This window comes from Salmo salar, chromosome 10 (genome assembly GCF_965601325.2).
Source record: "Salmo salar chromosome 10, fSalSal1, whole genome shotgun sequence".
NCBI lineage: Eukaryota > Metazoa > Chordata > Actinopteri > Salmoniformes > Salmonidae > Salmo > Salmo salar.
This window is the reverse complement of record NC_138300.1, coordinates 28,315,012-28,328,640: the sequence shown is the minus strand read 5'-3', so window position 1 is coordinate 28,328,640 and position 13,629 is coordinate 28,315,012. Positions and strand designations below refer to the sequence as shown.

The following is a 13,629-nucleotide window of genomic DNA, read 5'->3' as shown; positions in this document are numbered from 1 at the left end:
GGAAGCCCACCCGGCTAAAAAGGTGGAACAACTCCCAGGCGATTCCCTTGGATACCGCCGCCCGTAGGGGAATGGCCTTGGGATACCGGGTGGCATAGTTTACTATTACCAGCATGTACCTGTGTCCTCGTGTTGTTTTTACCAGGGGTCCCACTATGTCCCGATGATCGGTAGGGGGACCAGTGGGTTTCGGAAGTGGGCCTTTGGGGCAGTCATTTAACACTCCAGGCAGCTGCAACAGTAGTCTTCCATGGCCCTCCTCATCCCAGGCCAGTGGAACCGTGCGGTGATCCGTTCCCGGGTCTTTTCCATTCCCAGGTGCGCCCCCAACAGGTGGGTCTGGGCCAGCTGAAGAACGGTTCCCACATAACGTCGGGGCAGCAACAATACCTTTCAAAGTTCCCCCTGTTGGTGCGACACCTGATACAAAAGGTTATTCTTGATCTGGAATTGGGGTATCGCCAGTCACTCACCCTCAGAAGTAGCTGTCCATCCACCGCTATCACTTGGGCTGCGGCGGCTTTCGAGTTAGGATCCTCCCACTGGGCCGTCCCGAATTGTCCCCTCAGTTGGCCCCCCGCGGGTGTCTCGACTGGCCCCTCGAAATCGAGGAGGGGTAGGCTGGGCTCTTCCTCCCATGGTTCCCCGGTGGGAGTCGGGTTCCGGCACCCCCTCCAACTCTGGACCCGTAGAAACAGGTTGGTCAACCATTTGCTTCCAGGCCTCACAGGCGATGGGTCGTCCTCGCTCTCGTCTTCGGCCGGCTCGTACCTTCTTCCTCAGCTCGTGCACCCACAGGGCCGTGAACAGCGGACAATCTCATCCCACTAGGAAAGGTACAGGCAACTCTGGTACTGCACCCACCATCATCTGGCAGCTCCCTTGTGGCGTCACGATGTTGGCCCATACGGTTGGATACTGCTTTGTGTCCCCGTGAACACAGAAAATGGACATCTCCCTACCACGATCAGTCTCCTGGTTCAGCAGGCTCGTGGTTACGAGGGTAACCATACTTTCAGAGTCCAATAGAGCTTCCGTGTCATGTCCGTCAACCTTCACCGGGACCATGGGTGCAGTTGATTTGTGGTGTGCCCAACAGGAGGTGACGTAGTTCACTGCATGACCCACCTCACCTCCGGGGCTTGCTGATGGCATCGACTCCTCTTGAGCCGGGCAATTCCAGGCAAGTCTGGGGCATGCATAGACTCGCTGCCCTCTTCATGTCGTGGGGTAGTGCGCGTAGGAAGCGATCCAGGACCACTTTGTCTATTTTTTTACATTTACATTTTAGTCATTTAGCAGATGCTCTTATCCAGAGCGAATTACAGTAGTGAATGCATACATTTCATTTCATTTCATGCATTTTTTCATTTTATTATTATTATTTATTTGTATTTTTTTTGTACTGTGATGGAGGGGGTGGATACATCGGTTAGGAGCCACGCCCTGGTGACGCGCAGTAGGTCGCTCATCTGGGCTTGGGGGGATGCGTCGGGTACGAACCTCCAGTCGTGGAACCGTTGAGCCCGATGGGTCAGGCTGTACCCATAGCAGCTGAGTATCTCCCGTTTGAGTCCATTGTAGTTAGCCGCCTGTTCAGGTCCCAATAAGCCTTTTGTGCATTCCCAGAGATGAACGGGGCCAGCAGACTTGCCCACTTCGGCCTTGGCCATCCTTCCCGTAGCGCTGTCCGTTTAAACATACAGAGGTATGTTTCGATGTCATCGTCTTCCTTTAGCTTGATTCAAAACTGGTTGGGATGTGATTCAGGAGACGCTTGTTGATTTCCTCAACGAGGCGGACGTTTTGTAGTCACTGTTCCTCCAGCGTTCGTTCCTGAACCGCCTGTTGTGCTTGTTGGGCCGAGACGAACTGAGCTATCAACTCGTCCATGCTGATACTGTGTAAACTTCAAACCTGATCTGACCACGTTATCAGACTGCCCGCATTCTCCACCACTTGTGGCAGACCAGGGGGTTTGGTCAAGACGTTTACACAGATCAGACACAGAGTAGGATTAGCTCGGTTTCAAGGGTGTTTATTTAAATAATAAATCAAAAAGAAAAGGATAGGTCTCCCCATGAGACCTTCTCCGGGATACCGTCTTCTGGGCTCCGGGTCTTGCTGTATCCTGTCGGGATCAAAACTGCACTCACTCCTGTTACCTCTGTAACCGGCCCCAACTATACGGGAGTCCTTTCTTCCCCCACTCTCCCTGTGTGCTGCCCTTCTGGCAGCTTTATGGGCCTTGCACAGCTGGTGAGCAATCAGCCCATGAGATTACTCCCCAATTCCCCATCAACTCCAATTAGTCCTGGCCGGAGAACCCGTCGAGACCTGGCACGTCCAGCAGATGGAGTCATCGCCTCGTGATGTATACACCGTCTGTCACCAGGCCTCGACGAGTCTTCCCCTGGTGGCTGACCTGCTGTACGCCACAGTGTATACAATAGAACGATCCGCTTAAATTAAATGTCAACTAAGCTGTGGTAACAAATCGTCTTTTGAAAATCGATTTATGGCTTAATTTTTATACACAGCGAAAACGCTGAAGGATTATCACAGAATTTTGACTCCAGCGAAATAAGGAGAAGAGATTCATTTTGGAGCAGGTGTTTTGGTCTCATCTTTGATGATTAAATGTTTTATTAAACCTACATAATGTATAAATCACACAGCTCACTGCTTAAGATGTAGCAGATATATTTATGATAATGTGGAGAGCTGTGTCTCTTCTCGCTTGGCTGCTTGGCTTTGTCTCGGTATGCTAAAGATAAACCATATGTGGTTTGATATGGGCGTGTGTGTACCCACAGAGCTCAGGTGAGAGTGGTTCAGTGGTGCGGTCGACAGACAGTGGCGACGATCTCTACAGTATTTGTGAGAGGAGAAGACAGTCATGGCAACGCTGATACAGTGAGTCATCGTGATCGTGTCCTCAGATCCTCCTGACTAGTCCCCCCTGGGATATGATGGGCACTGGAAGGGCACCTGGAGGGGTTGGCATGGCTGAGACCTTGCTGCTTCTCTGGACAGGACTAGGTCTGTTTGGGGCTCTGGGAGAGGGAGCTTCTCAGGATGGTTCCTCACACGGGCTGTGCCCTGTCCAACAGGACCAGAGGAGTATGGGAGATGCAGGGGAGGCCAAACACCAGCCCTGGCTAAAGGTGAGTAAGGCATCCCAGGATAAAAGGGATCTGGTCATGGCAGCAATATATTGTATGTATGTTTGCATGTTTGGTGTATTTACTGTAATTGATATTGAAGATACTGATTATTTTTGATACTGTGGTAATCCCAGAATTGTAATAATTAATTACAAAATAACTGTAACAAACATACATGTGTTTAGCAGGAAGGTGTTGTTTTGTGTAATGTGTTCCTTCTTCATTTCTATAACCATGCCAACTTCACCAGAGCCATATATCTATATATCTTTATGGTTCTGGCTTTCGCCACACTGTGCTGTCATAGAGCCCCTTAAAATAGGCAGAGAGTTGGTCCATATCAAAGATGGGGTTTGCTCTCATGCTTGGGGAGATTCCACCCAGCCATTCCATACTGGCAGCAGGTGAGGCTCCAGGCTTTGATCTCACAGAGGGCAGCCAAGTTCTCTCTTCTCTAGGTAGACACATCAACCTGTTCCAATTATCAGCGGCTAGTATCTCACCTTGCCCTCACAGTGGCTGGCCAAACAGATGTGGGAGAACATGATCACATCCAGCTTATTTTTAAACTAACTCATGAACTCTTATTTACATTAAAGTCCTGCCCTGATCAGTTTGTTTCAATTCCATTGATTGAGGTGATGATGAATACGGTACTGGCTGATGAATTCCTAACGTTCATTTCAATCAAAGTTGGGTATTGCCACGGCTATCAATTCATACCCTGTCTCTGAGATGCATGTTTTGTTCCCTTTTCTAGAAGTGGATCTGTTGGACCTCTTGGACATGCTTTCCCCAGACCACTACAATGTCTCTACAGCAGAGGATGACAGGGGCTGCTTGGCCTAGGAAATCGGACAATACGCCACATTGTTCCTCCCCACACACAGAGCATTTGGCTCTCAGTAAGTCATATAGATAAACAGCTTGTGGAAAGGATAACCAGCAAGCTAATGTAACGAGAAAAGAGAAAATAAAATAATGTTGAGTTTGAAAGCATTGATGAAATGCCTTAATTTATTGGGTAGATGAGGAACTTCCCTTTCGATGAAGTGTCTTGCTCTCAAGGTTGAGATTATGCTTTGGTGGTGAACCTGAAGTTGAATGTTGACATGTCAGGCACTAAAGCTGAATTAATTTGCCAGCGTTGTGGTAAACTTAGCATTGGCTTGTAAAACTGGTCTGGATGGACCCACTCGTCATAGTGTGTTAAAAGGAACAGTATACCCCTTACCCTGTCTGAAACATAACCTAAATTCAATTTCACTCCACTTGGAATGCAAAATAGCCTTATTTGGCTTGCTAATTTGCGCCAGTCACGATTGCATAGACAAGACTGTCAAGCGTGTTTCTGCTTGATGATGCAGTGAGCCTGATGTGTGAGATGTGTGTATGTGTCAGGTTTTCAGATGAGTTGAGCATCGTGATGAGTCTGAGGCTAGGGGGGCTGTGAGTGGAGGAGAGAAGCCTGCTAGCAGTACTGTCAGAGGAAGGGGAGGAGTTGCTACAGCTGAGATTGGGACCTGGACTACTCACCTTCATCAGTACCTGGAGCCGCCACTACGAGTGAGACAGCACCAACATATACAGTACCTGGAGCCACCACTACGAGTGAGACAGCACCAACATATACAATACCTGGAGCCACCACTACGAGTGAGACAGCACCAACATATACAGTACCTGGAGCCACCACTACGAGTGAGACAGCACCAACATATACAGTACCTGGAGCCACCACTACCAGTGAGACAGCACCAACATATACAGTACCTGGAGCCACCACTACGAGTGAGACAGCACCAACATATACAGTACCTGGAGCCACCACTACGAGTGAGACAGCACCAACATATACAGTACCTGGAGCCACCACTACGAGTGAGACAGCACCAACATATACAGTACCTGGAGCCACCACTACGAGTGAGACAGCACCAACATGTACAGTACCTGGAGCCACCACTACGAGTGAGACAGCACCAACATATACAGTACCTGGAGCCACCACTACGAGTGAGACAGCACCAACATATACAGTACCTGGAGCCACCACTACGAGTGAGACAGCACCAACATGTACAGTACCTGGAGCCACCACTACGAGTGAGACAGCACCAACATATACAGTACCTGTGCCATGCTCATGGACACACACAGTCACCAAGTTATCGTTACGCATTGTGTATTTTTTCCTCGTGTTATTATTTTATATTTTTCTCTCTGCATTGTTGGGAAGGGCCTGTAAGTAAGCGTTTCACTGTTAGTCTTCATCTGTTGTTTATGAAACTTGTGACAAATAAAATGTTATTTGATTTCAAATTTGATTGGATTAGATGTTATCCTCATGCCATGGGCTATGGCTTATGATTTTGTAATACATGGCATTAGAATGGTTGATGTACCATATACTGTGTGTCCTATTACAATGTTATGAAAGTCCGTTGAGCATATCATTTATTTTGCCCTTAAGTAAAAGCTCAATGACTAATTCCACCTGACATAAACACTGTAGCTCAGGGGTCGGCAACAGGCACCCAAGTAATTTTTTGGGGCCCCCAAAGTTTTTATTAAAATTGCAGTGTACAAATTATTTGAATTATTTTCCGGAACCCCAAACATTCGCTCCGACAAAAATCTAGTTGCTTAATCCTGCTGTAGCTCATAGGCACAACGTCCTCTACAGTGGAGTGGCTCTATACCAATTGTCTATACTGATCCACCACACCTCCCTCTCTGTGTCCCCCTCCTCTGGGCAGGTTCCCAGCAGGCCTCCTGTGGGATGGCGAGTGGCACTGGCTGGCCCTGTCTGTCTCTTTGTCCAGACTGGAGGTGTATGCAGACTGCAGCCTGCTGGAGAGTATACCCTGGAGGAACTACCCCGGCCTGGAGGTCTCCACCAAGGGTTTCATTCTGGTGGGAGGGGCCACCCAGCCCTACCACACACCCTTTACCGTAAGCCCACTGCTTTTCAGACCCCCGTGCTACATTCCTCACATCGGCCCCAGTCCTCCTCCCACCCCAGGGGAAAAGAGGGGGATGCACTAGGGAGGCAGGTTGGCTCAATATGAAGTTCAATGGCACAAAAAGAGGTTTTGCTTGATTGGACTAATCAGTACCCACTGGTTTGTGCCATTGAATCGTTGAATCAATGTTGTTTCCACATTTATTTCAATGAAATTAGTTGAACCAACATGGAATAGACGTTGAATTGACCCAGTGATTTATGCTGATTAATCATATCTTCTGGTGGAGTTAATAATATTATGTTATTTTACTAATTAACTTGTCTTATTTGAACTGATATTGCTCTTGATGATGAAACTGTTTTATGACGCATTTAATGCATAATTTGAATTTTGTCCATTTGAATCAAATGAATATAATTAACATTTGAAGACGTTCAGAGCTTTGTTTTTGAATTTCATATTGGCCCTTTGGGTAGTTCTACACAGTTAGAGCTCTGCCTGATAACATATTAAAATCAATGGAGAACCATCATCATATTATATTTGGTGGTCCTGTATGGCTTGTCTAGGCCAGCCAAGGTGTGTGGACACAGGCAGGTGTGTGGTGTGGGTGGTCTCTGAGTCCAGCCATCTCAGGAGACATCCGTCATCCTGGCCCACGTCAGTGACAAGGCCTCTATGGATGACGCTGCTGCTGTCTCACTGATGCCCTGCCAGTATAAAACCTCACGTCTCCCATCACTCTGTCCTTCCCTGCACATGAACAAAGCAGGACTAACACATACCATACACACCAACAACTAGCACTCCTGTCTGAAAAGAAGTGACCAATGCATATGGAATATACTGATGTTTACGCGTAAGAAGTTTCCTGGTGGATACTGACCTGCCTGTCTGGAGCTACACACTGTACATAGGAAGGGGACCTGTCACCTTGTGAATTTGTTGTGTGGCGATTGTCTGCTGGGGTTGAGGGCTATTTTCCTGGTCATTCTGTCACTGCTATGGCCTGTGTCTGTGTCTGTGGGAGCCAGCCTAGAACTGGCCCTTGTCCAGGGAGGGGTCTGTTCTAGCACTGCACTGGATGCTGAGTTAAGTGTGTGTGTGAGTGAGAGGGGGAGACCTGTTCTTACTGCAGTCAGAGGGATCAACCGTCTGTCAGCTCTGCAGCGATGCAGGGCCCTGCCGTGATTCTGCTGCTACTCAGCTATGTAAGTCCACCTCTACTATTAGCTCTATGGGGTACATTCTGGGGTAAGGGAAGAGCAGGGGATTCTGTTGATTTTAAATGTAGTTGTTATGGATTCTGCTTGAATTCTGGTTCTTCTGTGCTCGATTTGTCATTAACAGTAGTACCTCACATGTCAAGTAAGCGACAAGTGCTGTAAGAATTATAATGCAAGACTTTAGAACGATGATTGGACAAGATTGTTGTGTTTTGCTTTCTTTTGTTGTGTTAGGAGGATTGTTCCTGCTCACATGCAACGTAGGATGAAGGCCCAATACTAACAACTTACTAAACCCTTTGGATTGAGTTATTTCATTTTTATCAGCCTTCTCCCAGTACAGCATTGCTTAGTTCTTTTATGGTTTTCTGTAAATGCAACTGTTAGTAACTACTTGCCCCTGCATCGTCATGTGGTGCGTACACAGTGTACAGCCTGTGGCTGGAATATGCCCTGGATCTGTGGATCAAGCCTGAGGCCTTTTTACATGTGCATGCGAGCAGATGGGGGACAGAAAATATTTTCACATTTGCAAGACAACTCTCATAAATCGTTGGGTAAAACTGGCCTCTTTGCAGTGGAAACCCAAGACCACAGTCATATCTCGGTACTTTATGTAATAGTTGCCTATGCAACAAGTAATATTATACAGAATGAGTATAATATTATGATGTAATACAGTCTTACGCTGTCTTTGGCCTTGGCCTTGATATTCAAGTGGAAACAGGGATAAACTGAGAGGCCTGAATATGATTGAGTTCTTTGTTCAGTGAAAAGTGACATCTCAAAGGCAACCTAATGCATTCGAGAGTAGATACTTCAGTTGTTTTGGAGGTTTTTTGCATGTATTTCCACACTACTTATACACTCTATGATTTCAAGTTCCAATCACTGCTATAGCTGTTTGACATGTGAAGACTCAGATAGTGGTGTCCCTGACAAGGCCTCTCCTCCACATCAATGGGACTTGTTTTGTTTTCAGCCGTTCCCATTGGAGACTCAGTTTACCTAAATCACTGCCCTGGTCAAATTATAGACCGTTTATGGTTTGGGAGGGATGATATCATTCCGTTAACTCACCTTTTTAAAAATGTTTTCCCCTAGTTTGACTGTATTTAATCAGAGACTGACATATATGAGAACGGACTGCACTCTCAGAAAAAAACAGTACAATTAGGCTACAGTATTGATCCCTGGGGTACAGAAAGATCAATATATGGGTGTGCCTTCAGAGGTACAAGATCATATGTGTATCTTCAGAGGTATGCATATGATCTCACATGGTACTGTTATGTACCTTTTAGGGTACATGTGCGGATAATCTAGTATAATGTTACATTTTTGGACTATATTTTGAATATAAAGGTACAATCATCACACACTCTAATAAAAAAGTGAAGGTAGATTTCTGGTTCCCAGGGTGGAGGCGTGGTTAATGGGGGCATGGCTTTCAGGTAGTTATTTTTGGCCACCCGTGAATGGACGTATTGTAGCAGTTAAAGTGGTCTATGGTTATGTTCAAGTTTGAGCATGTCTGCTGCCAGTTCTGAAGTCTTTATAAAAGCTTACTTAAGAGCATGTGACAATAAAGGGCTGCAATTCATATTGTAGTGACATTAACACAACACTGAGAGGCCTTGTCTAGAGGTACAGACCTCTTTGTGTAATGGTTAAGGTGTTGATAATCGCTGGACCCAGGTTTGAGTCCCGTTTGGGACTACCCCCCAATTCGCTCCATTGGTGTCAGAAGTGGGATGGCGGAGAGGTGTGTATATGTGAGGGACTTGATATAGAGAAGAGGAACATTTTTGCCACTTAAAGGAACAAATGGCTTTGTTACTGTGGTGGTGCCCTAAAAAGGCACATTTTTACCTTTTCTGAAGATACAGTTTTGTACCTGTGGCCTATATGGTATACTATTGGCTTATTTAAGGTACAATCTGCAAGGTTACAACTATGTACCTAACTATGTACCTGTTCAATGGACGTATCTTACAGGGTGCCACTACAGTGACAAGCATTTGTACCCCTTTTAAGTACAATAAGTGTGGGATGGGATGGAGCTCGACTGAGCAAGACAAACATGTGACTAGTGAAAGCTGCCACAGTTTCATGGCGAGGCTCTACTTCCCAGCTGCATGACAGTCGGCCTCTTACACAGGGTCACAGGGCCTAGGCATCAGGATCAATGCTACTTGACCCTAAGTGGACCCATGGAATAACACTGTCATTGTAGGACATCATCAAACAAAGGCCGCCAGTCTGACCGCAGTGTCAACACTGTCTGAGACCTGTCCTGTCCTCCCTGGCTAGGTCCTTGACCCAAAGGTTCTCACTCAACTTTGTTTGAATACATGCCATATTGTGGAGTACAACGTGATTGATGAGGTTGTCTGGTATCCACTCAGATAAAAAAGATAGGACAGCTAACAGCAATTTTCTTTCCAAAGAACACATAATTTAATGAAGTAGACTTAATTTATTGATCATATGAAATGTTTTAGGATGTCATTAGTTATGTTTAATGAGCCAAATATTATCTTTCCCAAGTTGTCTTGGTTCAGGAATTGAACTGCTGGGATTGCTGTTTTTGCCTGTTATTTTAGTATTACGGGTAATATTATTCATACCAATTGATTTCCCCTATTGAGAAGATTATATTTTTAAATGTACTTTTTATTGAGTAGCGATTGCCTCATGGGCCATAGATTTTGCCCAAAGCTCTCATGCACTCCGTCTGTTGTATATATGATTTTCCATCTGATTTGTTTTATAGCTAAGCATTTCCCATCCTCATCATTGTTTGTGTCACAAGGGAAACCAATAGATCTCTACACTGGGATCAATAGCCAATGTGAATATATACCGTATGAAAAATGGGCATTCAATTCGAGTTTTGCAAAGACATGAATGACAGCTTTCAAATTATATGAAAAAATATTACACTGACAAATCTGAGATACAAGGTATTGCTCCAATGCTGATGATTTTAAAAAGGCATTGATAGCATGTTTTATTGTTTGGTTGATCCATGTCCAGGGCACAATACAACAGATGACCTTCATAATGGGTGATCCTACAGCAGCCAGACAGCACTGTCAAGACTACAACTCCACCTGCATCCCTCACACAGACAAACAGGTATGGTCCACAAGTTTATAGCAGGTGTAGGGCTTAAACTGACCATCAATAATGCTATATGTAACTGATAAGAATAATGTTTTGTTTGTGTGACACTAATGCTTGGAATTTTAACTTCGCCACAATTCCATGTCTGTCAGTTCGGTGGCTCCATAGGGTCATGAAAACAGTGTGCATGAGAGTGCAAGGTTTATGACAGAATAATAACCTGTATTTGAGGGCGGTCTTCTTTTAAGTCCCCTTCAAATTGAAGCGTACTCCAAGCACACTCTTTTCTTTACAGGCATATAACAATCCTGCTTAGATTCTTGTTTTTAAGATGGATATGAGAATTAACATCTTACATTAGTTTTTATTTTAACTTATTTTCCAGGAGAAAGTGATTTTAGCTGGTGAGAAGGTGCTTGGTCGAGTTGCGAGCAGGGCAACATTCAGAGAAGAGTCTCATGGATCCAGGCTGAGAGATCAGACTGCAGAGCAGGACACAGCCCAAAATACTAACCTATCAGCACAGTCATTGCCATCAGTAAGAGCTCAGTCAGAGCCAGAGACACAGAGAAAGACAAGGATAACACCTGAAGCAGACAAGTTAAAGCTCACTCAGAAGATAGGATGGCTGAATGAAACTTCCACACTGCAGGATGATACAGCAGCAAAGATCACTAGAAATAGTACTATAGTCAAATATGTAGGGCTTGATACTGGCACAGTAGCAGAGTCCCCCCTTTCTGCTCCTGACTGGCCGTCTGAGAGTGACAGATCCAGTGAACCCATTTCATCTAGCAAAATAAAGGAGCCACACGGTCCAGGAGGCGTCACAAACAGAACAGTATATTCACAAACCTCTGGATCTCTTCATCAGCCAAACCAAACCAATACAGCCAGAGATGTCTCTGTGATGAAAGGTGTAGTAGTACCATCTCAGACAGTGGAGACAGCCATTCTCAGTCCCACTGCATGGTCAGAAAACCCCACTGAACCAGCCCTGCTGTTCCAGGAGTCAGACAGTGATGGAGAATCAATAGGCTCAGGGAGAAATACATCAGTGAGGTTAGATGATTTACAGATCCCACCTGAACCCAAACAGGGCTTTGGGCCTACAAGACAAACATGGTCCTTAGAACCCACCATAAAACCCAACCTTTTGGAATTCAAGAAAATAGATGTGGAGGAGCTACTGAGGCAGGCTGTGATTCCTCTGCCTCCACTGCTACCTCCAAAGAATAGCACTGTCACAGGGAGAAAGACTGTCCCAGAGGCTCCTCTGCCTCCAGTGCTATCTCCAACACCTCAAAATACCACTGATATCACTTCCACATCAACAGGTGACAAAGCTTCAAAGAGACAAAGTGGCCGAAAGACTGTGACAAAGACTTTGACAGATTCTGGACAAGTCATGGAGAAGGGGGATAAAGTTTTATCCCAGGAGCCACCCACAGAGGATCTAGAGACAGACACAGAAACAAAGACAGAGTTCGAGTCAGCAGAAGAGATGGACACAGAAACAGAAATGGAAGAAGTTGATGAGGACAATGATAAGGAATCAGAGACAGAGGAAACAGATGTAGGCGACAGCAAGTTGGCACACGACATCACTCAAGTCAACACAAGGCAGTTTAAAAATAGTGGGGGAGCCGTCAAAACTGATGTTCTAACTGAGCTCATGTCCCCGGAGCCGAGAGGATCAGAGCGGGAACTGCCGCCTACCCCTCTACCTCCTGCCAGTGTGCCAGGTAAAGTACACAGCATGTGTCCTTTGACACAGTACCCTCACAGCATGCACCCCTCAGACTCTCTGTGGCCCGAGTTTTACTTCTGTTTCCTCAGAGACACTGAGCAGAGAGGTCAAAAGGTCGTCGCCATGACAGCAGGGGCAAGGCCTCAACCTCTGACACAGGGTCTGTCTCTGAAAGCTCAGAGGATGCTGTACGAGTCCAGGATGAACACCCTGTCCGTTCCTGTCGTTTCAGCCAATCACCAACCAAGACATGCACTCAAAGAGCGAGGGACAGCCTATAGACCGGGTCTTCGAGTGCAACAGGTAAAAATTTCCACTCATACTCACCGAGATGCACATCATACTAAAGCAGAGGCATGAACACTTTAGCTGGCTAAAGAAAATATTTGTGATGGTTTTTATAGCATGTTTTGGGGGGTATCGGCACACATTTGAGGATTACTTTGGAGCACGTTTGAGCATGTTTTCCTGTATTTCTCTTCTAATTTTGTTTGAATGAGCAGAGAAACATTTAACATGCACACATGTATCCTTGAATGTACAAACACCCTTATTTGCATATTGTTCAAGAACATCGTTCAAGCAATGAAACTATGGCGTTATGAAGGGACATCTCAGTGCTCTGGTCTACAGTCAGGCTGCATAGCTGTCTGAAGACCTTCATATGAAATTGAGTTTGCATTGAGCTTATTGAATTAAGCCTAGGGTGGTGGAGGAATGGGGTCATTTAAGTGTACTAGCAAAGTCCTACAGATGGGATTTGGTCCATTATGCTGCATATATATAGAAATTACCCATATTGAAAGAGGGTGGGGACGCTGTTGATCAATCAGTGTGGCCAGTGGGAGTCTTTTGCCCAAAAATGTAAGCTAGACACATGCCTCCTCCAGTGGTAAGTTTTGGAATTGCAGCATCTAAGCACTCATCAATACCAGTACATTAGCAATGGATATGCAGTCATTGCAAACAACTTTAATGGTAATGGGATTAAATTATAATTCATCGTAATTGATTTACAAAAGCAGATTAAACCCAAGTAGCATTTTTGTAAGCAAACCCGAATAAAAGTTTTACTTCATATATCAAGACATCATACATGAAAACAGACAATAATGGAAATGGAATGTTTTATCTGTTTTCCCAGGGACTTCAGGGCCCACCTGGTTTGACAGGGCCACCTGGACCAAAAGGGGATAAAGTATGTGTTAACTTTTTCACACAATATCTATTGAATCTAAACTACTCATAGTGACACATATGATAATTCTGTTGCCTAGTATTATTGGGTGCTCAGTATTATTTCTAGAATGTGCTGTGTGGATTCCTATTGACATGCAGGTCTGCATGCAGATGTTTCCATATTGTGGAATTTCTTAAAACACTTAAGT

At 45.3% G+C, this 13,629-nt stretch overlaps 1 protein-coding gene across 4 annotated transcripts in view; it reads left to right on the top strand.

The window, feature by feature from the left end:
- The first annotated feature begins 6,899 nt into the window (after positions 1 to 6,899).
- The window catches only part of si:dkey-21p1.3 (uncharacterized), a 28,697-nt gene continuing 21,967 nt past the window's right edge, over positions 6,900 to 13,629 (top strand). For 3 of the 4 annotated variants that reach the window (XR_001330578.3, XM_014216673.3, XM_082956867.1), the window contains exons 1-4: positions 6,900 to 7,347; positions 10,402 to 10,503; positions 10,877 to 12,544; positions 13,386 to 13,439. Coding sequence is in view for 3 of the 4 variants with exons in the window: in XM_014216673.3 (XP_014072148.1) it covers positions 7,309 to 7,347; positions 10,402 to 10,503; positions 10,877 to 12,544; positions 13,386 to 13,439 (1,863 nt within the window). In the remaining variant the exon portion in view is untranslated. The remainder of the gene's footprint in view (positions 7,348 to 10,401; positions 10,504 to 10,876; positions 12,545 to 13,385; positions 13,440 to 13,629) is intronic. The other variant, XM_082956866.1, reaches the window with a different exon arrangement.